The sequence below is a fragment of the Amblyomma americanum genome, chromosome 8, assembly GCF_052857255.1.
Source record: "Amblyomma americanum isolate KBUSLIRL-KWMA chromosome 8, ASM5285725v1, whole genome shotgun sequence".
In the NCBI taxonomy this organism is placed as follows: domain Eukaryota; kingdom Metazoa; phylum Arthropoda; class Arachnida; order Ixodida; family Ixodidae; genus Amblyomma; species Amblyomma americanum.
The window spans coordinates 69,752,886-69,779,573 of NC_135504.1; the positions used below are offsets into that span (position 1 = coordinate 69,752,886).

General features: G+C 48.2%; 1 protein-coding gene across 1 annotated transcript in view; it reads right to left on the reverse strand.

Annotated features, from left to right (window-relative positions):
- The window catches only part of osp (myosin phosphatase Rho interacting protein outspread), a 114,405-nt gene extending 94,397 nt beyond the window's left edge, over nt 1-20,008 (reverse strand). The window contains exon 1 of the mRNA XM_077635097.1: nt 18,925-20,008. Within this exon, the coding sequence (XP_077491223.1) occupies nt 18,925-19,056 (132 nt within the window). The 5' untranslated portion in view covers nt 19,057-20,008. The remainder of the gene's footprint in view (nt 1-18,924) is intronic.
- Between the last annotated feature and the right edge of the window lie 6,680 nt (nt 20,009-26,688).

A 26,688-nucleotide genomic window follows, 5' to 3' on the forward strand; every position in this document is an offset into this window, starting at 1 on the left:
TGGGTATGTGCCATCTTTTGATAGGCTAACAACAACAACGACCCCACAAGATCACATCACCTAGGTTGCCCACCTAGGCTGTTTCTCGAGGGGTGGCTGCCTGGCCTACCCTATTTATCGCTCACAACGCCGACAAGGCCGGATTCTCTGCGTAATCGGCGTAACAACACTCACCAGCACAAACCGCGAGTTCTCCCCGCAGTCCCTTTACCGCGACACCTACACTTTTCAAAACTCTAGATAGCTCGCTGCGCTGTCCTAAACATGAAGTTAAACCCCCTTTTAGTAAGCTTCAATGTGTCTGAATACTGCGTCTCTCATAGTCTGAGTCGCTTAGAGACGTTAACCCTCCCCCCCCCCCCCCCCCCCCAAACACACACACGCCTCCCTCCCCCCAAACGAAACCAAACGTGTCTGAATACCGGCAAGGTGCAACCCTTGCATACTTTGCTCTTGAAGAACACTGGTCAGGTGCTCTTCATGACGCGAAAGTACCTGCCAAAAACATGCACTCCAGCCCGTTCGTATTGTCCTCTGCAGCTTTTTCCCTCTCCCATGTGCACACGATTTATGAATGTGCACACGATTTATAAACGTCGCAATGGTGACGCCAAGGAGACAGGAAAACAAAGTGGCTTCGCGACGACAAACAAAACCAAACAAACAAACAAGAACCACTCGGAGGCGGCGATAACAGCAAGCATACACTCGGCGACCATCGCAATCGGAGGGCGCGTCTTTTTCAAGGCCACACTACGCCGCGTTTAGTGCTAACAGCGAATTTTCGAGATAAGGCTCCCGAAAACACCGCGACCACAATCTCTCAAACATCGGCGGAGTGGCGCGGTGTTTCCGGAGGAGCAACACCGCGTCTCGCGGGGCAGACTAAGGGATAAGGCGCCAGGGAATCGAAGCACACGCAGGAAAACTTCGCGGTAATAAACATTTTCACACAGCCGTCCATTCGTCGATCCTTGAAGAGTACGAAGGGCAACTGCAATTTATACAGGGTGTTTCACCTATGACTTTGCGCAAATTTTTAAGATGGCTTCTTGAGTTAGGATAGCGCTTTTTCCGGCGCAGATAGGTAGATAGGTAAACTTTAATCATTAAAATCAGCGGAATGTTTCTTGAGGCTTGTGGGTGGAGTCCTCATTCCAGGGCTCCCCTGGCTGAAGCTGTCGACGGACCTGTTTTACGAGAGCTCGTTGGTCCTCAATACGATTCGCTGGTCAGCACCGCAGCCTACCGCTCAAATGACGTGTACTGCGTCTGTAAGTGGCTCGGTTTCAACCCGCATCCCCACGAAATGTGTAAGAGTGTTGGGCGGGCCTGGCATCAAGGGCATGTGTCAGGCATAGCATTTTCAGCGGTGTAGTACATTAGAATACAGCTAAGAAGTGTTAACTAGCAGGCTCTTTAAAGGGACACTGAGGAGAAATTGAGGTTGGCTTGTATCAATAGAATGCCAGCTCCTGATCACAAAATACCCCACTCTTACTGAAATCCCGCCACGGTGGCTCAGTGGTTAGGGCGCTCGGCTACTGATCCGGAGTTCCCGGGTTCGAACCTGACCGCGGCGGCTGCGTTCTTATGGAGGAAAAACGCTAAGACGCCCGTGTGCTGTGCGAGTATTCAGGAGCCCTCCACTACGGCACCTCTTTCTTCCTTTCTTCTTTCACTCCCTGCTTTATCCCTTCTTTCACGGCGCGGTTCCGGTGTCCAACGATATATCAGACAGATACTGCGCCATTTCCTTTTCCCCAAAACCAATTATTATTATTATTATTATTATTATTATTATTATTATTATTATTATTATTATTATTATTATTATTGAAAACAAAGCTCTCGTAAGGTAGGAAATAGCAAGAACTAAAATACAGGTATCGCCGCCACAGTCCAATCTCGCAAGTACAAGCGTGATTACGTCACAGGAAAAGAGACGCCACCTTGGAGGAATTTTTCTTTCTACATGAAAGCCACGAATCTCAGGGGCTGACAAAGGAAGGCTGCGCGGTTCAATACTGAAGTAAGTTTTGTTTTGAAACCGATAGTGCACTTTTATCACACAAGGAAGACAGACAAAAGACAACCTGAATGTTGAAAGCAAAGAAAACCGATGCTTGGCGGCGCTACAGGCGGCCAGGAGAGTTTCCATTTGTTATGGTGCTTCGCGTCTATGAGCTTTGCGTGCCCCGTATTTTTGTTTTTGATGCGCCTCGATTTACCACCGCGGAACAGCAGAGGAACCCCAAGTGCCCCGTCAAGTGCTAGTTAACCTTTGAAGGAGCCTGTTAAGGCTGGTCAGATGATCGTCACGGTCGATGAAAAACTATGATGGCACGATGGTCGGTGATCGTACAAGGCAGTTAGCAGTGTAAAGAGCACTTGTGTCTTTCCGTGCTCGCCCGGCGAAACGTTCCCGGCTGTGCCAGTCAACATCAAACTACTTAACGGAAATCGTTTATTATGGACGGGAGACAAGATACAAGGCAGTTCAGAAAAATAGATCTGGAACCCCATTCCAGTTGTAGCCAACACTGTGCTGTGCGCGTGTGTGATTTAATTCCTCTAAAATAAACTAATCACGCGCACAACCTGGACACATTTCTTATTGTGTAAATAGTTTGTACATATTACTTCTCCCCCTGTCCTCTATTCCTGTCCCCTCACCTCTTTCATTTCATTTCTCCATTCTGCCTGCTGTCCTTTATTTCCGCTGCCCCAGCTCAGGTGCTTCAGTATCGATGGCAGATGCCGGGGCTAGCAAAAATCTTTTCCTTCCTTTTTCACTATTATTTAAATTAAAAACCACTACCAGGACCAACCTGCAGAAACCGTGACTCCACTCTCCTCCGACTCGTTTGTTTGCGGCTCCATTCAATAGCTTCGGCAGTTGGGCGGAGCTGTTCTTTTCGAGCTCTCGGCTAATTTAATCCATTCACAGGACACACATCTGAAGGTACATGCAAGTGGGCCAGAGAGCCCGATCCAGTGGACCCCGTACCTCCGAAAATGGGCGAAACCTGTTGAAGCGTAGTGCGTCGTCTTTACATTCAAGCCACCAACTTTAAACGCAATCGCCCTTGAGCACCCGACCGTTTTTCGAGGCAAAAAAATAAATAAATAAATAACCTGGCCCTTGAAACCCTGGGAAACCTCCTCGACGCCGCCTGCTGCACCGTGCAACCGCGCCTTTCAAGGAATCCCAATCCGTTGGCCCCAAAGCCCCGGCCAGCCTCCGATGGGCGCATTGCTCCGACCTTGTCCTGGCCCCTCGCGACTCCCCGCACTAGGATTGCATTTAATTAGCGATGGTTGCTCACTGAGGAAGGGGGAAACGACCCGCCGGCGCCTAACCTAACCGTGCTCCCTCAAAAGCATCGCACGCTCTGTGGGGCTGAGGTCGCTGAAATGCAGGCCGGAGATTTTGCGAGAACTACGTCGTCGGGTTCGGGAACGGGATCCATCGTAACGCTGGCAAGACGCCGGTGCAAACGTAAATGGTGCGACGGTAGCGACCCCCAATAGATGCCTTCAACGTGCGGCGGCGGTAGCTTTCATTTCGGCTGCTGCTAGACCGCACCGCTAGCCAGCAGAAACCAGGGAGTCTGCGTTTACGTCACGTTTCACGTCACTCCGTCCTGTGACGTCATAAGAGTGCGCCGAGTTTGAATCGGAGGGCGGGAAAAACTTTTTCAACTTCGAATCCAAATTTCTTTGAAATAAATGCATCTTTTGCTACCGGACAAGCGGCAACAAAGCCATGAAATGCCGAACTATCAGATTTTGCTAACAAAAAAAAGTTGATAGAGTTCTCCTCACTGTCCCTTTAGTTAGGATTAAAAAGTAAACTGTGTAACCACAAGTGTTAGGCTCCTTAAATACTGAGGCCTGCAACCCACCGTAAATATTATCCATGTCAGTTTTTAGAATTTCGAAAATGCGTTCACTTTCGGCGCTGTAGCCCCAAAAAATTTGGCTATTTCGACGAGAGACGTGCACTGGAGAGGTTGATTCGCCTGCTAGCTCCTCGAAAGCGCATGTATTTTGGCGCGATGTAGCCAAAATATGTTGGGTCACAGCGCCGAGGGTAAGCACGTTTTCTAAATTCTAGAAATTGATATGGTTATTACTTACGGCGAGCTACACAGCTCTCAATAATTAAGCCTAAAAGTAATATTCAACAAGCTAGCTATTCAATATTAGTGAACAAGCCTGCAAGTTAGCACGTCCTAGCTGTATTCTGATGTACTACACCGCTGACAATGCTACGCCGAAAAAACCGCTCATCTGACTAAAACAGCCTAATTTCAAAATTTGCAGAAAGTCTTAGGTGAAACACCCCGTATGCCTCCGACTGAAATGTACCGGGGCTCCAATAACTAAATTGATCGTTTTGTTGATGCAGATTGTATATACAGTCTGGGCGCGAGTTTAATCAATCCTGAGCGAGTTCACGCGATTCCCCCACCTTTCTCCCCACCGTGAGAGCGAGGCGCTCCGCACCTGCACTTAGCCGAAACCGGCCGCAGGCTCACAAATAGTCACACCCGGCAGCGTTCCGACAGATGCGGAACAACGCTTAGCTCTCGTCAAAAACCAATGCCAACCGAATCTCGACACGCGCGCGGCGGCGCTCCCCCGAGCGTTTCACGGGCACGCAGGCTGTGGTGGGCAGGCCTTCCATCCCCTTCTTGGGCCGAGGAAGCAGCGGCGACCACTCTCCCGGCGTCGTCGTCAGCGGCCGTGGGAGGACGCTCACGCTCCTCAAACAACTTGGCGGTCGGAGCCAGCGGGGAGGAATGCAGGCCTCGCCGCGCCTCCTCGCCACACGCACTGTATTAAGGTCGTACAAGAGGAACGGGCCCACGAAGAGGGGGAGAGGCAACACGCGCCGATAAGGAGGCGAGCGTCACGCAGCGGCCTCGTCCACGGGACTCGCGCGAAGACGACGACGGGGACGCTCGATGACGCAGAAGGACGCGCACACCCAAGAGCGAGGGCGTGAGACGGACCCAAGTCTTTATGATTGCACGGCGACACACGTGCACTGCGGGCGATCTCAACCTCGTAACCGTGCTCCTGACAAGTAAACGGTTACGGGGTACTGTCCTCTGCTGTCCGTAGGCTATACGGACTGCTCTATGCAGACGTCTGCTGTCAACAGACAACACGTGTACTGTCTACGGACGTCTACTTACAGGCAGGTCATCACGCGGTGGCTCTGTGGTTACGGCGCTCGGCTGCTGACCCGAAACACGCGGGTTCGATCCCGGCCGCGGCGGTCGAATTTCGACGGAGGCGAAATTCTAGAGGCCCGTGTACCGTGCGATGTCAGTGCACGTTAAAGAACCCCCCGGGTTGTCGAAATTTCCGGAGCCCTTCACTGCGGCGTCCCTCATAGCCTGCACTGCTTTGGGACGTTAAACCCCCATAAACCAAACCATCTACTATAGACAGATTTCTACTGCCACCACCTTGAGTAAGGCTGATCAACCTCAGTCGACCGCCAACCTTGTGTCAGTCGTCATCACCAGACATCTAATGTCTAGAAACGTCCGCTGTGAATAGACTACGGGCTACATGTCTACTGCACAAGGACAGCTGCTGTCAAGTGACTAGGGGCTACCTGCCTACTGTCCGCAGACGTCTGCTGTCACCAGACTACGGCCTCCCGTGTACATGGACGTCTGCAGGCCAAGGGCTGAGGAGAAGTGTAGCCAATCGGAACTAACGTCGCGCTATATACGTCACGTCTCCTATACCTACGACAACAATATACAGGGGAGAGGATGGTTTTCGTATCCGGCATTTCGCCACGTCCGCGCCTGCCCGTACGCCACAAGATGGGCCGCTCTCAATCGATAACTTCTTAATCCGAGTAGCTTGTCCTGGTCTGTCGACACCACTTGTTCAAGGGAGCGTGCTGCCGGGCTAGTTGGTCCTGCATAATGCGGTGAATTCAGCGCAATGCCCAGAAGAGGAATACAAGAAGACACACAGAACATTCACGATCTAATACGTGTCTTAATTCTTGTGTCCCTCGTCTGGGTTTTGCGCTGAATTCACCGCATTATGACCCACCACTTGTGTCGTCCGCATCGGAGGACCGGTGCATTCATATAACGGCGCACTATAAAGGCCCAGGGAGAAAAAAAAAGAATGTGCACCAAGTGTCCGTCCTCAATTGCAGAGTCCTGACCGTCCGCGCCCACTTTCGTCAAGATCACAATACTCGCTTCGACACGCTCACGAATATCGAAGAAATGTGGTCGACAAAGAAAGCGGCTGAAGGCCCCCCAAGACAAAATTTGGCCGTCTACTATATCTCAATAAAATAAAATCGCAGTCCTGGAGGGACACGGTAGCGAAGGCTAAGCTTTGGCGTCGATTACATCGCCTACTGTATTCATCGTGGCCATTAAGCTCGGATAGCACAGTCAGAGATACAACATGAAAGAAAACCGATGCTCTGCAATGCACAAGGTGTCACAAAACTGCGCCAGTCTAGCGAACTGTTAGTTCCCGGGTTCGAACCCGACCGCTGCGGCTGCGTTTTGATGGAGGCAAAACGCTAAGGCGCCCGTGTGCTGTGCGATGTCAGTGCACGTTACAGATCCCCAGGTGACCGAAATTATTCCGGAGCTCTCCACTGCGGCACCTCTTCCATCCTTTCTTCTTTCACTACCTTCTTTATCCCTTCACTTACGGCGCGGTTCGGGTGTCCAACGACATATGAGACAGATACTGCGCCATTTCCTTTCCCCCCAAACCAATTATTATTATTATTATTATTATTATTATTATTATTATTATTATTATTATTATTATTATTATTATTATTATTATTATTATTATTATTATTATCATTATTATTAGCGAACTGTTATGCCTTTTAGACGCTCAGTGCCAAATGAAACGCGAAAACGTCTGAAACGAGAACACCAAAACGCGAACACCTCAGCTGATGGAGGCTGCATGCTACAGTCGGATACAACTCAAGAAGGAAGCGGTTTTTCCCCGTCAAAGGACCCCCTTCCAGCCAATGGCGTCGACCCGTTCTCATGACCCTGCAAGCGTGACAATGCAGGGAGGCGACTATCCCCTTTCATCTGCCACCGCCTGCATCGTCACGCTAGCCGGATCATGAGAATCGCCAGACGCCACTGGCTGGAACGGTGGTACAGCTGCTTCGTTCCTGAGTTGTATCCGACTACGTATACAGCACTTAATTTTCACTTCGACGGTGAAAATTCGTTCTTTGGAAAGGGTTAATAGGTGCCGCCTCTATTTCCTTTCCCGGAGCCAATGTTTTGTGTTTTTGTGGTTGCGTTTCATTTGACGCTAAGTTATAGCTCTCAAACTCACTGCCTTTTTACGAGCGTGTGCTATAGCCTACAGCGTCGACTTTTGTACTGGACGAATTCAGCGCCATTCATATCGCAGCGATAGAGTGCTTCCTTTATGTTGGCCTGGCAGGGAGCCTGCTGCGACATCCACTGATAAAGACCAACCTTATCGCGTCCTTTTATTCTGGCTTTCCCGTGCTATCTGCGCAGCTGCGAAAAGAATAGGCGATTGTGCGCTCTCTCCAGGACCGGCGTTATCTATGCGGTTGTGAAAGGAATAGGCGATTGCGCTATACGACGGATCACACTCAATCACTCGTCAAACACACGTGCTACGATCTCGCGACCAAAAACTCGCCTCTCAAACAATCGTCGTGTGTATACACACTTGCAGAAAATCGACAGTGGGCGTGTCCTGTTTGAAAACGAAAGTGTAATCGCCTTCCCTTTGTTTCGGATAAGTTCGGCTTCATGTTATTCGTCGGGTTCGGACCATGTTTGCCCGAGCCTCGCCGAGAACGAGAGCTCGTATATAGGAGTATTTCGTTATAACCAATGGGTTTTGGCTGACCGCAGGGCTCCTCATATCCCGCACCGTTCTTCTTATTGGCCAGTATAAGCGGCCGCCATGCAAGAAAGTTTGTTCTATGGTTTTATGGGGTTTTCTTTTTCTTTTTCTTTCTTTTTTATTTGTTCCTTAGACATTTGCCTAAGAAGGGGCTGAGGCTAAAGGCACAATGTTGCCTGACAGGGCCTCAGCCCCCTACTACATGACAAACATACAAATTACAAATTATAACAGTCCGGCGGGCCGGTAAGAAAAAGTAGGCCAGATGTAAGCGTTACACAGAGGAAAATACATACGGAAAAAAAAAAGACAGAAGCGCGTGACAAAAAATTTGCATAATAGATGTACGATGAGTATATAAATAAGAAACAAGGACCAAGACATACATGAAACACTACATCAAATAACAAAGTTCCACTTAAGGCTTGTTCTAGCCTACTGAAAAACAAGACATTATGTACATATAAACACAAAAAAAGAGTACAGAGAGGCGAACACAGAATCAGTAAAAAAAAGAAAAAAAATAGACCACAACTTGCTCGCATAAGAAATTTTAGCGATTGCTATAGGTGACATCGCTGCAGAGAAGAGCTCCCTTACATTCGTTTTTGAAAGTGGAAAAGGGTTTACTGTAATTAATATTTATATCTCTTCTATTGAGAATTCTGATAACTTGAAAAGAAAGTGCTTGACGACCATAATTTGTCCTTATCCTCGGCATCTCCATTTTCGGGTCTCTGATAGCGTACAAGTTTATTCTGTCTGTGGATGTGACATACAAGCGATTTTTATGTATCCATTGTAGCAACTTAAAGTAGTATACCTTGTCTGCCCTCAGCATATTGTCCCTCATAGCGACTCAGGCTATGAGGGACGCCGTAGTGGAGGGCTCCGGAAATTTCGACCACCTGGACTTCGTTTATAAAGTGCACTGACATGGCACACAGTGCACTGACATGGCACACAGTACACGGACCCCTAGAATTTCGCCTCCATCGAAATTCGACCGCAGCGGCCGGGATCGAGCAGGCGTCTTTCGGGCCGGCAGCCGAGCGCCATAACCACTGAGCCACCGCGGCGGGTGCTACGCAGAAAGAATTCCTTGCTATATATGTCCCTGAAGACAGCCGAAACGACACTTGCCCATTCAGCGCAGCGCGATCCCATCTGGGCGTCGCAGCCACTGCTGGCTACTGAGCATAGAGAGGGTGTTTCCCCTGAGATTTTACATAATATTTAAAGATAGGCTTTTTGAGTTAGAAGAGCGCTTGTTACTGCATAGCATTGTCAGCGGTGAAGTACACCATAATACAGCTAAGGCGTGCCAACTAACAGGCTGGTTAGCACGCCTTGGCTGTATTCTGACGTTCTTCACCGCTGACAAAGCTATGCCGAAGAAAGGCGCTCTTCTGTAACTCAAAAAGCCTATTCTTAAAAATAAGTCTTAGGCGAAACACCCTGTAAACACGGGATCCGCAGGCTACTACGATCAGTGCACCGATACGATCTACGCGGTAGACTGCGCGCGGAGCATTAAGCAGTCCGTGCAGCAAGCGAACGCAGCGAGGCATATCGGAGGCGACACATTTCGGCTGAAATCGTTTTTTCTCCACACTATATATATACAAGGGCCCCAATCGGAACGCGCTTATAACAGCGCGAAAAAGTGCAGGCATGCATACCTAAGCGAATGTATATATTTTTACCCCGCACGTACGACACACACACACAGACAGACGGGCGCGCTAATCACACGAGTGGAGTGGAAACCAGTTTCGCAAAAGCTTAATTAGGCGATCGGAACCGGTCGGCTGCCTTCGGGCAGACGAACTGGCACAGAGAAATGATATACCTCTCCATTCAGCTGCTACGCAGTTCCATCGTTTTCCCTCTCTTATTCCCCCTCCATTTTTTTTTTTGCACGGCGTTTTTTGTGACGATACTAGGCTATACATCCCTCTCCCGCGGCTTCCGCCCTTAATAAGCGGTGATCGCGAAAGAATACATATAAGCATATACAGAAGTAGCGCCGGCCATCTGCAGGAACAGTGACGAGGCGAAGCCATTGTGTGTGTGTGCAATCAGCAGCGATCAACCCTGCAATGACATATCGGGAAACCTGTACAGCGCGGCCGTGGCCCAAGAAAAGACGCCAAGCGGTGACGACCCCTGCAGCGAATCCCACCCACCTTGAACACAAGGGGACGCGTGGCCAAGGCATCCTGGGACGGACAAGTGTGAGAGCCAAAGACAAACCCCCCCATGCTATAGCCAGCCCCAAAGGGTCGTCCGCCGCAAACACGTCATCCAATCAGGTCTTCGAAAGCTTAGACGAGCAGAAAGCCTATGCCTGCTGGTGGTTGTAGTCCTTGGCGCGAAAAACAACGCGGACGGTATGAAGAACTTGCGCTGAAGTTTGCGGTGCCGATTGCAGCGCCATAACACACTGCCTAGCGAGAAGAGCAAGCAGTTTTGGGTAGTACTCTTCCTACTTTTCCGCGCCACCTTCAGGCGCTTGTTGGCGTGAGCCTCCGCGCACCTGGGCTACGCCGAGAGAAGCTAGGCAATGAATGCTGTCAGCCAAACGCGGGTATCTAATCGCGCAGAATGTGTTCTCGCGTTTGCAGCGTCCCAAGCGGCTGACAAAAGCAGTTTTGAGTCACCGAACTTGGAACAAACTGCAGTGCCACCTTGGCAGCGCAGGTTCCCGATACACGGAAGCAATGCACACTCAAAACTTGCGTTTGTGCATTGTCGCGAGGCTCTCTGCAAGCCGTTGCTATAGCATACCGACGGCGAATTGATCTTTAAACAAAACAGTCAAAGATTAGTGGCTCAGTTGGTTGAGGCCTCTTGTATCTTTAAAGCAGGCCCTAGGTGATTTTGCAAACCGCGTATAAAAAAAAAAGTAGGATACAACTTAAAAAAAAACAGCAGTTGTTAACACTGGGCCACGATCCGCGGCGTACTGTGTTACTCCGCTAGCCACTCACAAAAGTAAACGAAATCAGCTGTATAATGTTTGACTTTATTGATCGAGCCAGGTATCCAAATTCTAGAGCTTATAACTTTTTTTCTCGTGATTATAGCTTCTGTTTAGGTGACGAGAAAGTTTTCAACAACGGACTACGTTTTTGTCGCGGAGGAATTCTGTGCGCCGGTGCTAATAAATGTTGGCGGAGCTTCATTGTAGGCTTAAGTTGTATCCGACTATAGCGTTTCTGGTAAGAATATGGGGCCTAGAAGGCGTGACGTCATCAGTCGAGTAAACCTTCAGTAGGAAGTTAAAGCTAGTACTGTCTCACACCTCATGTGTCGTTCGAATTACCTCGGCAGAGCGCAGAGGGTCACCAATTTTTTGTTAAGGATATGAGCCATCAGGAAGTGCTCGAAACAAACGTGCCGGCCCTCTGAATGTCCGTGCATTTGGATACCGCACCTCGGAAGTGAACGTGCGCAGGAACCCGTTACAACGAAATTCGTTTTACAGAGACAAAAGGGGCCATAGTGCCTCGGCAATGCGCACAACACGCCCAGTTTGGTACAGAAGTGCGTGCGACACGCGCACTCAGCCCCCACCGACGGCGCGCGTATCTTTTCTAAGTATCTGCACTGTCAAATGATCTATCACGGAATGACTATAAACAGTTCTGTGCTCTAATTAATACATAAGTAAGCGCATTCAAGTCCTTCGGCCATTCGTTCTAACCGTTCAAATTAACCGCTAGCACCGTGACCGACAATGCGCCTTAAGTATATCCCACTCTTATTCACTGCGAGACCCGGCAAACGGGTGTGGCTACACGGACTTTGAAGCGGAGCTGGTAACACAATGAAGATGACTCCGGGGGTAGCAGGGAGATCCGGAACGCGGGACGATACGGCGACTCGGGGGGAGCCGGACGTGCAGGTTATTTACCCGCGATAAAAAAAAAAACGCAACGAGGTCAGCAGGCCCTACACAAAGCCGCCAAGGCGTGATTAGAAAGTGCAAACGAAACATTATCGCGCCGTCCGCCCCTTAGCACGGCCAGTCTAAGAGACGGCGACCGACAAGCAAAAATGATGCATAACACGCACATGAAAAAGAAGGGGGGGGGGGGGGGGGGGACGAACAGAAACCGTCGAAGGTCCCGCGTCGACGGTCGCCAAAAACGGGTGCGTGTGAACTTTCCCGCGCACTGCCCCGTAGGCAGCCCGGACGGATCGAATTAGACGACCGCCAATCGCTGCCAACGAACCGCAGGCAAAACCGCCCACGGGAATAACCCGCAGCGCGGAGCGTTTAAGCGGCTGTCACCCTCCTCCGAACTGAGCCTATGCCAGATGGACCACTGCCGCGCTATGCAGCAGCGGCTGATAATGCAGCCCGCGCGCATGAGATATATGCAACGCCCTGAATCAGCTGGCCACTACAAGTAACGCCTGTAATGCATTCACGCCGACTACGGTGCAGTCGACTTAGTGTAAGCCGGAAGCACATAGATATAATTCACACCGTTTAGCATACCGTTAATCCAGCAGCATTACTGTCACCGCTAGCGGCATAATGCGCATGCGCGTCGAGGTAGACGGAGCTAGCGCCGCACAACAGGAGTTAAAGGAAACTGCCCGGCGGTGAACGTGTGATTAAACTTTTTGATGTCTAGCCATAACAAAAGACGGCACATAAAAGGCACTGAAGTCCCACTTGATGAAATTTGCACGCCTGTGCGCACCTATGAGTACCATGACGTTTCGACTAAAATGAGTGGAGCCCCCATTACTGCGGTTTTATCCCAGAAAAGTTTCCAATGAACCAGTGCAGAAAAGGGCTAATCCTGAGCACTGGGGACAGCAACATTTACGGTGTTACGACTGCTACAATAACCCACGCAGCGTTGAAGTCTTGCACCTTCCAACAGACTCTCAAGATGTTTATTTCATGCCATTCTGCTAAAATTATATTAATTTGTCCTGGATGTCAACCCTGCCATTGCAAGCATTCAAATTTATACTTAATGACCTCACCCACTGCTCAAGCTTAAAGCGTTACTTTTTTGGTCACTTAATTCGTTCTACACTAAGTTCGCTTCTTATATTAAAAAGTGGCAAAAACATTCCAATCTCTCGGCACTCCAACACTGTGCACTGGCAAAAAGTTTGGCTCTGTTGTCACAAATCATCCAGACACTCTCTGCAGATGTCCAGTCTGCACATCATAATACCCAACAATGCGATAGTCGTATTGCATCATTAACCATTTCTAGTTCCATCAAATAATCCAAGGCCATTTCCAACACTATAAGACTCCATTCCATGCGATTCACTATGACAGCGATCTGATGGCCTTTCCCACCGATTGCAAGTGAGGCACATTACTACAAGAAGATCCTCAAACAGCACTGCCAACAGCTTTGGCATCCACAACAGGCCCCACGTCTTTCCACCTTCCTCTAACCACAGAACAAGTACACACTCTCTGGGCCATCTAGCTGAACATTTTCCTCATTCCACCCTGTTCATACCTCAACCATTACCGCTACGATCCCCCTGGATAACATAGCACGGATAACATCCTTTTCTCTTCTCCCACAGCCCCACAATGTTTCCTTACCCTAAACACCCTCCTCCCGACCGGTGAGGATGAATGGCGTCTGACATCGCACAGTACGAGAGGGGCCTCTAGCATTTCGCCTCAATCGAAATGCGGCAGCAACACCATCAGAAAGCACACTTGCACAAAGAAAGCAGAAATTCGATTCAAAGGCGGACACCTCTGCATTATTGCAGGACAGGCATTTTGCTTTTTTTTCAATTACGACCAACTGCTTGTGACATAAATGAGTCAAAGCAAGTACACAGAGAGCCCCAAAAGCAGTGCTGAGTTACAGTGTGTATTCATCAGGACATACCAGCTATTGCAAAATTTATCATTCGAGAGAGCGAGAACATTTCCTGCGCAACTTTGGCACGTCCCTTACAAATCTGTAGAGCTCATTTGCACTCTTTTTTCTTTTTGTTTCTTTTATCTGTGTTATGCAGCTGTATTAATCCTAAAAAAATTGGCAAATTTTTCTCCCACTGAATTCTAAATCATGACTGAAGTCAGGTCGTTTAATTTCGAGACTGACTACATATGATCAGCAAATTTAACACAGCCTCAAGGAATTCTAAGACCGAACAGATAATTTCAGTCATTGACAGAGGAGTATACAGTTTATGTAGAAAATGTTATGCTTAAACCCAAGGCATGTTCTGCACTGAACAGCACAACAGCAACCACTTCCTTTTCCATCAGCACATGCTTCCACCACACATTACCACACATATTTCACACAAATCAGTCATCCTATTAGCGTCCACGTGCATAGACTGCTTGCTTTTCTTTTTCTACCTTACTTTGTTGTCTTCTTTTAAGCTACAACTGTCTGGAACAGCTTTTTTCAGCATATCACAGCTACCATCTGGCTATAAACTTTCAAGGACAATGCAAAACCAGCATCTTACATTCAAAATTCATCTGAGCCCTAATACTAACAACCTCACCATTCATGTAAAATACCAAGTGCAGCCTTAGATTGCCTTTAAGGCCCATTCACATCTTCCTGTCCACTTTAAAATAAACTTGGGGCTCACCTTATCATGCAGTCTCACATGGGAATCTCAGTAACAAGTGCGACTAGTGAAGGTAACCACATTCTTGACTATTTCCAATGTAACCTGCATCCAGCTTTGCTCTCTAATAAAAAACTTGCACATTTCACAATAATTGATCCAATCTAGAAAATGCATGTGCTGTTCGGGACCCTCCTCACCATAACCTCATCAAGGCATACAAATTTGTTGGAAATCCCTCCGCAAAACATCCCTTCTTAACGCCATCGAAGTCCTGTTACATGAATCCCGTCCTAATGTTAGCCACCTAAACATCCTTTTTAATGGATTTATTTACATCTCCATTAAAAGTTCCCTCACAAGGCCTACTAATTACCTGTCTTGTAGTATCAGCCACCAAAAGCTGTCTGACACTAACACGCCCGTACATCAGCATTCCTTTATACTTCCTGCTTACAAACATCTAAAGACTGGAATAATCACTGATGCCATGTTTCACTCTAACATCATCCCCCTCTTCAAGTTGTGCAGTGAACAAATCACTCCCTAATATAATACCGACACCCAGTGCAGATGCATTTGAGTTATAAATATATAAAGTGATAATATGATCTGATACTGTTAACTGGAAAAATGACTCGTGCAACTGTACCACGTGAACACATAATTGTACCCAGAGTGAATGCATCTGTTTGTCAAGTACAATCAATGCGAGCAGAGAAGCCAAATCAAAAACAATTCATTGCACACTGCATTAACTTCGACCGTAATGGGGTCCTATGACACCTCTTGTTTGATATATCAAATACATACTAATTTCACGGTTGCAAAGCAAGACATGAGTGCATTGGTTGCTGTCCATAGACATACAAGAAGTCAGTTCCAGCACTGAAAATGAATGCTGATGTTTCTCTTTCCAATTTTAGCCTCTGATGAGAGAGGCAAACAACAATGTCAGTCAAGATTCAATGCCAGCTGGCACTTCTGTCCAAAACATGGGATCCAATGAATGCGAAAGCTTGTAAACCTATCAGCTCTCGTATATTTCCAACTTTCAGGGAGCTGAGAGAGATAGCACAACGAAATTTTTTTGGAATGCTGAGAACGTAGGCAACAAAGGAAACAATTCAGTCAAGGACATTGGAAAGGTCAGCAGTACAATACAAATACGTGTTGCTTATTGTGGGCTGGAAAACAGCGTCAAAAGCATAGTAGCATCAATGTGCAGGCAATTTTATGCCTTTATTGGCATGATATGTCTTGGCAACTGAACCCCAAAGCTTCACATTCCAATTCTTTGAGTTCTTCATAAGCTATCTTTTGCACACAGTAAGACAAAACTATATAGTAGTTCTCTACTGCACATTATGCCTCTTAATTTTCTACAGCATCTCAATGGCCACTGGCTGGCCAATGAAGAAAGTGTAATAAGCACTTTATTATAAGCACTCTGTTTTTGGCAAGGTTAGCATATATTATCGCATGCACTGTCATGGTTTCCCATGACAGTGCTTTGTTGTACCATGCAACAGTTGCATGGTACAACAAACAGCCTTCTAGATTTGATTAAAAATTTAAAGAATGTTTCTCCGGAAAACTGACTGATCGGCGCTCATTTCATTGTTTCTTAGTCATCTCTTCTGTTCACTTGCGGATGTTTATTTGACACATCAGCTATGAAGCATGTCATCATTGAAGGATCAAAGCAAATTTCGGCCCCCCCTGGGATTAGTAAGCACCACCAAAATTTCGCATTCTGCCTCCACTGAAATGCGACTACTGCTATCGGGATCAAAGTCACTCACTAGCTAGAAGACGCCGCAACCCATCTCTTTTGTGTGTGTGTTTTCCGCCAACGTCCTTACGGCATAGTACTTTCAAGCATGAATGCAGACTCAAGAAACTGCCACCTATAGAAGCACATTTCCAGTGTCAGCTACTGCATTCAGCCTCGAGCACAACTGCAAGACATCACTAAAATTTGAAAGCAATGCAGCTATCCTGCTACCTTACTGATTATACTGCACCTGCTTAAGGCTGCAGGTTATTGATCGTCAAAAATACGACCGTAAATCAATCTAGATATGAGTGTAAAGGGCGTTCATGCATTACTGTTTACACAGTGTAGTCTCGAAACAGACAAGCAGAATGTTCTCCACTCCACCATGGTGAGCCGTCTTGCTCACTCAAAATTAATAATCAAGTCTAAGCCGTCAAAAGTGATAGCTAAATATATGATCCGGGGCATAACTTCTCTGGAAGTAAGTGTTAAGGGGTCATGCGTCAAATGCTGCTGCAACAAGACAAATACAATTTCAACACAATGTTAAAGCCACCATAGGCAACCATGGCTGATAGGAGCTCAAACCTGCAATCCACCGAAGACACTTTACAAATTAAGTGGACAAGGAAGCCAGCAGTGCAAGGAAAGTACACAAGGACTTTAATTATTAGCAATGTTTAAAATAAAGGAATACAAAACGGTGTCCTGCGATGTGCACCGACACCACAAAACGGCTGTGTGCCGTGCAATTGATGTCCGCACACACTGAAATGCCTCAGGTGGTTAAAACCAGTATGGACTCCTCCACTAAGGAGCCCCTCATTGCCCATGTAACGACACAGGGGATCTTTAGCATCTGTGGCATTCGCAATAACCTGACTCATGACACCAAAACAGTTCAAAGTGGCCTGTACATATTATGCAAGGACCACTGCCGATCGAAAAGTGGAATAGAGTGGCTACACGCTGCCTAATCAGGCACAGGTTGCACGAGCATGCATAAAACTTTGGCCTGAAGCATTTCTCTCACACATTCAGGCACGGAACAACGCGATTAGCCATCAAGCTCTACGTGATCCTGAGCTTTGCAATTAAAGCATTTCCATTATTCCACGACCTGAATTGCAGTGACTGAGCATGCAACTGCGGCAGCAATCTTCCATCGTCCCCCGCGTTTCACTGGATGTACCTTCGCTCGCGCAATTACGCCCAGGCAATTACAGCTGGCTCGCAAAAAAACATTAATCGACATCCTGCGCGCCCGCGACATTAAAAGGAATCGGGAACAGCACGCTCGGCGGCAGCTTTGGCGACACCGCCCCGGAGTAGGTCGACTGTACAACGACCGCCAGTCGAGGACCTTGATGCATATCTTACGCATCGAATATGTGTGTGTGTGTGTGTTCGCGGGTGGCTGGGCCGGCTAGCTCCGCAATGTTTGCAAACAAAAAAGCAGACGATGCCAGTTGGCCAGGGAAGCTGCAACACGGTATATATACAGAGATGTGTGCGTACTTCGCAACAAATCACGCGATGAGCTTCTCACGGGGACTGGACTTCAGATTTAGCCCTTCGGAGGAACGATGCAGGAAAGACGGCCCGAGAAACAACGTCCCATTTCGGCTGCGTTGTAAGCGAAACTTGCGAACTAGTTTTGTGCCGACGTCTTGTACTACAGGAACGAAACTTCAGTGCTGCTCCGAAAATAGTGCGCTCCCGAGTTTCATGACGGTGTTTGGTGAAAAATAAAACGTCTCGTAGGTCGCTGAGGAAACGCTGCTCGCTTCAGCGACAGCCCATTTTCGCCGACCTCGGCTCGATGTATGTCAACCGTCGGCGGCCGTCAAACCCTCCCAAGCGCGAGCCAGCAGCGGCGAAAAGACGTCGGTCGCCGACGAACAACCAACCAGCCAAGTCGTCGCGCACCGACGCACAACAGCGCTCACACACAGTCGATCGCGCGAGAAATGCGGTCGAGGTATGCGAACGATCCGGCGTGCCGAGCTCATCGCTTTTCCCAGCGCCCTTCTGCCTTGGAAGAAGTAGCGAAGGGAAGGCCGGCTAGGCCTAATGGGTACACCTGTTGGTTGGTTGCCTCGACGATCGAGAGAGAGAGGCGGGGGAAGGAGGGCCTCGAATAAAAACGAAAAAATAAACAGCTTGTTTCGCTTTCAAAGCGTTCCGATCCGGCGTCGCGCTCCGGTCCGGGGCTCGGTAAAAGTTTGCGAGACGCAAGAGCTGCGAACGTTCGCGGCGACGAGCCCGAAAGGCCATAGCCGTGTCGGGGTCGGTACGAGGAAAATCAGCCGAGTGGCTAGAGCGGCCACGAAAGGCAAAAAAATAAAAAATGAAGAAGCGGGGATGAAAAAATAAGTCCTGCTGCTGCATAGCCGCAGGCGGTAGCATAGGAACGCGGCGACGGCGAAGGCTGCTGCCCAAGTTGGTGTAGGGCAGTCGGTCGGCGTCCACCACAACGCAAACCGAAGCGCTCTCCTCACTAGATACATACATTTTTGTTTCTTTTCCCATCGCGCGTACTACCCACACATCCAAGTACGCATATGAAAAAAGAAACAAGCAAACACACAGAAACGCCGTGCAGTTTGTTTTCCTCTACTCACCCGGTTGCTTTCGAGCGCCTCGGCGGAGTGGGCATCCTTGGTGCGGAAGCAGTTTTGACACTTGGACTTGTTGAATATGTTGGGCGCGAACTTTCGGCACTCGGTGGCGGACGACTTGAGCGAGGAATTCATCGTCGCCCGGCCCGGTCGGCGGGAAGGCGCCTAGGTGCCTGCGGCTACGCGCATATCGACCACAACTACGCGAGCGGCGACACCCGGAGAAGCATTCGCGATCTCACCACACGCGGGCAACATCGGTCGCCGTCGTGATCAGGTCGGGCGCCGGCACTGCTGGCGGGTCTCCGTCGTCGCAGTCATCGCACGTCGACCGAAACTTCTTCGAGACAGAGGCTAATTCGCTTCACCAGCAGACCGACACACCACTACGGGCACGCACGAGGGGTCGTCGATCGCCACGCTGTTCTCACGTCGAAGGGGTGGACGATCGGACAGAACTGCCACGCGCACCGTGCAAACACAACACACTTCCACGAGGGACGATCACACTTGAGCCGCGGCGCCGAAAACCATCACCAGCGAGGGAAAAAAAAAGGCACAGCCAAGACGGGCGTTCTCAGAGTGCCGCTGGGTTGCTTTCGGGGTCCGCTCGCGGCACCGCCGACGAAGACGTCGTGTTGTCTGCCGTTGCTGCTGGCTGCGTTGCCGTTCTCCTCAGTTCTTTTTCTTCCTCTTGCTAGGTTGACTTCTCTCGAGCCGGCGGCTGTGTGCCTCCTCTCCTTGCTTTTTTACCCAGACCCTCCGAAATAAACGCGGCGGCCTGAAAAATCGGGCCACTTCCCACTGTGGTGGAGAGGTAGTACCGCTACGCGCGCGAGGGGCTCCCACTGCTGCTGCTGCCTCCCCTGCCGCCTCGAGCATGAAACGCGAACCTCGCACGGAGACAGAAACGCGCAACAAAACAGCAGCAGCGCGAGAAGCAAAAAGCAAGCTGCCCAAAGGCGAAAAAATGTCGGCGCTGAGAGGAGGAAGGCTACGCGTGGAATGCTGGGAAGGAGGAAACTAGAAGCGGCGGCCGCGCGGAGCAGAGGGAAGTGCGCTGCCCGCCGCTGTTGCGCGCGCAAGTGCCATCTATCTATGTAAAAATCGACAAAACAAAAACGCATCGCTAGCGATGGCAGCGTCGCGACCCCGGAAGCCGTCGACATTGGGTTTCCGCGCAATTTGAACGTCTTTCGAAAAATTCGGTACTGTGTAGCATAAACTAAAAACGTGCAGCACAAAATATACAAAAGTAAACCACAAATGATTATATACATAAGATAAAGATACATCTTCGTCCTTTAATACAACCAACCCGTTTTCAGTTTCGTTTTTGATTGCCGGCTTTACGACGTCAAGAGAAAATGCTTAGTGCTGCAAACAAAACCTCTTTAAGAATGTGCGGTTTACTTTTTTGTGCGGCTTCGTAATAATACATAAGTGAATAATAATTTAATGGCGTTTGTATGTTGTATATTTTTCTACTGAAGGACTCTGGATGTACTTACTCGTCCCACTCGTTGGACAGCGAAGAGGACGAGGGCCTTGAGAGTTGCGAGTCACCGCTCTCTTCATATCTAAATTAGAGCGCTCGGAAAATAAAAGTTAGCGCAATAAACTGGCAATTAGACGGTGGTGAAGGTGGTATAGTCAGCTTCCTGCGCCTGCTTAGCTTTTAATTTGTTCGCCAGTCTTCAAAGGCGAGCACAGAGGAAAGAATATGGGGGAAATTTGCGTCCCCTCCTCCATGTCTCTCAGTGCGCCACTCCCCTCCCACTCCCCTTCCCTGTGTGCACGCCTATGCTGCGTATTTATTAACCAGCCATAACCGTGTTTTTTTTCGCGTTTCGAAGCTCCTGCGAGACACGAAGGATGTATCTTAAAAGGGGTGCATCCGATGCCTCTCGCATCTTCACCATGTGGCTTTCTGCCGATACGAATTCACGAACTGCCTTTTATCGAAGCTTCGAGTTTCCTTAGCCATTCTTGGCGACAAATTTTTTATTTGTCAGTTTTCTCGGGCTTTTTTCGTTGTATGGTAGAGTCCGTGGACCACAAAACTTTTTTTAGAAGTCTTAGAACAAGTGAAAAAGGCTGCTTGGTCTCTAAGGATATGTCTGCAAGGTTTTCTGTCATAGCTGTCCTGCGGATTTTTAGCTGTAGGCAGAGAGGCTTGTTGGTGGCTTTCAGCCTCTAGGTCGTAGAGGGAAGATACCGCGGCCCTGATTTTAACATAGCTGCAGTACAAATGCGCTGAATTTTACAACCACAACACTAGACACGACTGGATGTAGCGCAACTATCAAATGAATTTTATTGTGCAAAAAGAGACATCTTATGCAAAAGGGACACGGCGCGCGCATTTGTACTACAGCTACGGAATACCAACTGGCCCCAGTTGTCGCCTTGTTAGCTCTGACCTTAACGACGTCTCTATAAATTATCTTGCATTATTGTGCGGAATCCATCTCCACGACGCACAAACGAAATCTCTATGCGAGGTGTCCCTTCATTTCCTTGCTTACAGGGCAGAAATCAACACGACGTGGCTGCTGTGACGTGACACTGCATTCGTCGAAGTAATGAACTACGGTTATTCAATGTTTTTCGCCAGTTAAGAAATAATCATTGTATTCAATTTAAGACAACATCTTCTTAGGCAAGCCTGATGAGTTTTATCACGCAAGAAAATGAATACATAGTCGCAAAATTTGTTTGGATAACTCAGGTCATGAAAGGGGCGTCACAATAGCACACATTTGGCGGTAATAAGCACAGGGCACCTGCTTGAATCTCAAGTGCGACTAGCAGTTGCGGGCATATGACAAGTCATCCTAAGTGCGTGCGCACATGATGCCGCCTTTTCGCTTTAATTCACGCCTTGCCTCAAGATATGACGTTGAGGACTTCGCCAAGAAGAGTGAGTCAGTTGGCTTTATCCATAGACTCCTCTTCCTGCACATGTGCTGCTGCCTTTAGGTGCCCTTGTAGGTATGAGCAGTTTGTTTTTGAATCTACGCAAGTGCACAAAATTTAATTATGGGCGCTTTTACTCTGATTAATCATTTAATCAATTAGGCGCCCCATAGATGTTTTGCAGGCTGCTGCAGATGTTTTTGTAGACACTATTTCTGGATCAAAAGGAGGAGTGCACCAATATGACTGCAAAATAAAAAAAAATGTTGGCAAATATATCTTATCTAGACATGATTGAGCTCCTATTTAACTGGATAAAATTTTGTAAGCTGGCTGTCCTAAATCACTAAATTAGCGGTAGATTTGTTCGGCTGAACGACAATTACCAGCCGTTAGAAGATGTACTGACATGAAAAGCATTAGGAGAAGCTAAGACTTGTGCCGACCGTCTCTCATGGCATGGTCACTGAGATGTCTTGCTCATCTTAGAAAATATATATTCATCATCAACAGCAGCAGCCTGACTACACCCGCTGCAGGACAAAGACCTCTCCCATGTCTCTCCAGTTAACCCCGTCCTGTGCCAGCTGCGCCCACCCTATGCCTGCAAACTTCTTAATCTCATCCGCCCACCTAACCTTCTGCCGCTCCCTAGCTGCTACGCTTGCCTTCTCTTGGAATCCACTCCGTTGTCTTGCCTTCGCAGTACATGCCCTGCCCAAGCCCATTTCTACCTCTTGATTTCGACTAGGATGTCACTTACACGCGTTTGTTCCCTCACCCACTCTGCCCGCTTCCGGTCTCTTAACGCTACACCTATAATTTTTCTTTCCATGGCTCGCTGCGTTGTCCTTAACTTAGATCAACCCTTTTCGTTAGCCTCCATGTTTCTGCCCCGTAGGTGAGTACCGGTAAGATACAGCTGTCGTACACTTTTCTCTTGAGGGATGTTGGGAAAATATATATTACTGACACCTAAAAGATGTTGCCGCATCCAGTGGGACAGCACTGCTTCTCCTCTGCGTCTTTGCAAATTTCAGTGACTTTCGACGCGTTACACACCTTTTGGACGGTTCTCAGAAACTATAGCACCTTGAGTCCACGCGAGACACCCTATTAAAGAAAAAAAAAGGAACGATGTGTCTATAGTGACTTCAAACCTTCCATTCTGTGGAAAGCGTCCCCGGAGTATAACTGTATACATGCACAAAGGAAAGGCTTCGACCACCCGTATATATCCTCCATCCATACACATTGCACTCATCTCTGCTCAGAGGGCGCACGTAGTCTTCCGCGTTTGCGGAAAACGCGGATAGCAGTGTGAGCTGGCGTTAAAAATACATTGAAAATGAGCATTTCTTTATCATTTCCCTCTTTTTTTTCTACCTTCCCAGTTTTCTTTCCGAAGAGGAAAGGCGACTGAAAGACGCTTCGCGCTTGACTGAGCACACTCACTCGGAGAGCCATGGCTGCTCGCGTATAGTTCCGCACTTTTCTCCGGGACCGCGATCAACGGGCAAGCATTTCGCGCTTTCGCTCTTGTGTGCCGGCTGGGATATTAGGCCCATTGGAAAGTGAGCGGTATAGAGCAATTTGGGCTGTTCGCGTCGCTGAAGGTAGGTCGAAGTTTTTTTCTTCCCTGGCAATGCACAGCTCTCGTCCTAATGGAAGAACGTTCTCCGAGAAACCATTTCCCCGAAGGCGCCCACGAAGGGCTCCTGGAAGGCACGGGGTAATCTATCACGTACACACGCACTCAGCGCGCCGAGATCGTTATATACGTGGAGCTGTTAGCGAACGTCGACTTCTTTCCCGCCGTGTGCGTGCACCTTGCTCGGAGCGACAGTTCTTCCATTCTGTCGCCGTGAAGAAATGTATGTGTATATAAATAGACCGGCCGTTCAATGCTGCCCGTCGACGCGAACCGGAAAAGGAAAATGGGTGCACAGTGAATGGAGCGTAGGTATATATTTGAATGATATCTTGGCACGCGCTCTTCTAACGCGAACTGCGCGGTGATGGAGGGGCCAATGCGTGCTGTAGATGTAGCGAGATCGCTGGCGGCTATGGTTCTGCAGGACTTGCGTGCTGAACTCTTAGTGTGAAGTTCATTTGCACGGTTACATTTTGACTTTCCAGTATCTCGTCTCCCGCGTCCACTCATTCCTTTCCCTCCGTCCGTCCGTCTGCACATGTGCACACCTGTGCAGAGACCAACGCACCCCTGCTCTGCACCTGTGGCTATGCTGAGCGCAAGTGGGTCTGTGTGTTGAAGGGCCACACAGATAAATAAAGAAACTAGCAAAAATCTGGTATCCCCGTGGCGGCATCACTCGCAGGCACCTTGTGCTTTCTCCTAGGTTCTCCAATTAAGCTCCGACGTCATTGGGGTTTCTGCGGGGGGACCGATTGCACTCCGTAATCGGAATGGTCATGACTAACCTCAGGACCCACGATGTCGTCAATCGCCAACGCCCGTGGTGCTACAGTGGGGCCCAGTTGGTGCTCCGAATGGTATCGCGTTGTTTGTGTTTAGAAGCTTTCAACACATTTTCCTGTTCCTGGCAGAGCCGAGCTAAGCCTCTGCCATTTTTTTTATTCTTCTCAGTCTTAGTTCTTGTTCCTTGTGTAGTTCTTAATTCACCTGGCAGTACGGATTAAAAGGATAACGTAAAAGGCCCCATTACACAGAAAATCCAGCGTCGGCTTTGTCGGCATTCTAGCGAAAAAATCACGAGAATGACTATGGCAGGTGGTGTTCAGAGCGCAACATAGGAGGCAGGGGGGCCATCTTAGTCACGTGATCTTGCGGCCACAACCTGCCCACTGCATTGTGAGCAAACTGCCCAACGTGGCAGGTGGCAGTTAAATTAACGATTAGTCGTTCGGGAAGAGCAACCCATGGGTCACACAAGGCCCACCGCTGGGAGCAGCTGCCATCGCAGCGTAGTGGCGCATCGCTTAACCGCTGCACCACTGCGCCAGGAGGGGTATGAGGACTCACAAGTATCTATGAATATAAAGTATAGAGAATGACCTCCTGCATATGTGGGAATTAACCCACTACGCTTTCGCGTCATACCTTTAAAGCGGAGCTTAAGTTTCCCCACCAGCTTTTCTTTTCAGCTAAGCCTATATAATATAGTGTTGTAGGATTTCCAACTATGCTGTCAGCAGGTTTGTGCAGTTGTGCTTGTCCGTGTGTTGTGGTGCCTGAGGTATAGGTATACGAGTGCTCAGGCTGCGGCGTATTCCCTTCAAGGGACTGATGCGCTGGCGTCCATATCAGATTTGCTCCCCCATGATCCTAATGGCTGCCTGCGCTATCCAGCCTCTTATTTAGTTCCTGAACGCTACTTAAGAATCCGCTGCGGCATTGGAACAACTTACGCCAACCTATCTACTACTACGGTGCGCGCCGGTGCTGACTGGCACACTTCTCTAGGCCATTGTGACTTAACCACTAAGCTATATAACATCGCTGCAGGAGCACATGGATGTGCAGCGTGGTGCCTTCATATACAGTTAGCGTGAAATCAAACGCGAAAAAGATAGCTTTCCCACGGCAACAAGAATGCAAAAGTAATAGCTGCTGATCATTCTATTAACACTTATACGCGTCAGTCTTCGGGCCATATAGAAGTGAAAATCATGAGCTCTGATACACCAGGTGTTTCATGGAAGGTAATTACTAATTTTTTAAACTATGGGATTTTTGAAATAAAGGGAAACTTTTTACGACATAGTACGTTCGCGGACGTCATAAGCAGTCGAATGATGTTAAAATATTAAAGAGATTAACTAAATTCTAATAGTTAACATTTAACTATTAGCGATAGGCACCTGATTGTAGTTAGAGATTTGTAGCCGGAAGTTAGTAATAGCCATATCAGTTATTAAAATTTCAAAAAACTCAATTACCCTCGCCGCTGTGGTTCGACAAAATATGGCTGCATCGCGCCAATAAATACATGCACATTCGAAAAGCATGCAGGCAGAGCAACCACTCCAGTGCACGTAACTAGTCGAAATAACCAAATTGTCATTTTTGACAAACAGACAGCTTACGAAAATTCAATAAGTTGCACTGATTACCGTAATGAAGAGGCTCTGGTTGACCCCAGATAACCATGCGTGCGCCAAGTGTTTGAGGGTAGCCCTCTACTAATTTTTAAAACTATAGAGTTTTCGTGGTAAAGAGAGGCTGTTTTTCGGAATAGCAATACTAGTGTTGGCAGAAGTCGAAATAATGGCGAATCATGTTAACTATAGTACAGTGATTACTTAAATTTTAATATTTAACTTTTCAACTATTACCAATATGGCATGTGATTGTCAAGTGGTACATGCGTCACTGAGTGTCGCGATTTGATCGGCGTCGCTTCGCGCTCCCCGCAGGCGCGCGGTTTTCGAATGGCGCGAGAAATGGTTCAAATTTGTTGAGCTACAGTGGCGAGCGTAATCGCGTTTTCGAAGGTCTAAAAGCTAGTGTGGCTGTTACTAATGGCCGGCTACAAATCTCTAATTGCAATCTCATGTCTGTCGGTAATAGTCCAAAAGTTAACTATAAGAATTAAGTTAATCACTGTAGTAATTAACATGATTCGCCTATTTTTCGACGTTCGCCAACATCATTATCCTGTAAAGAGGTTCTCTTTACCTCAAAAACCCTATTTTTGAAATCAGTGGCAGCTTCTCGCGAAACACATGGCATACCGGGTGTTTCAGCGAGCACTTTCAAAAATTCCTGTGAATAGGGTGTTTGAAACAGAAAATGTTTTTCAACAACAAACTGTCATCCAGTAGATATAGTTATGTAACAAAGCATGATAATTAGCTAGTTTGCTA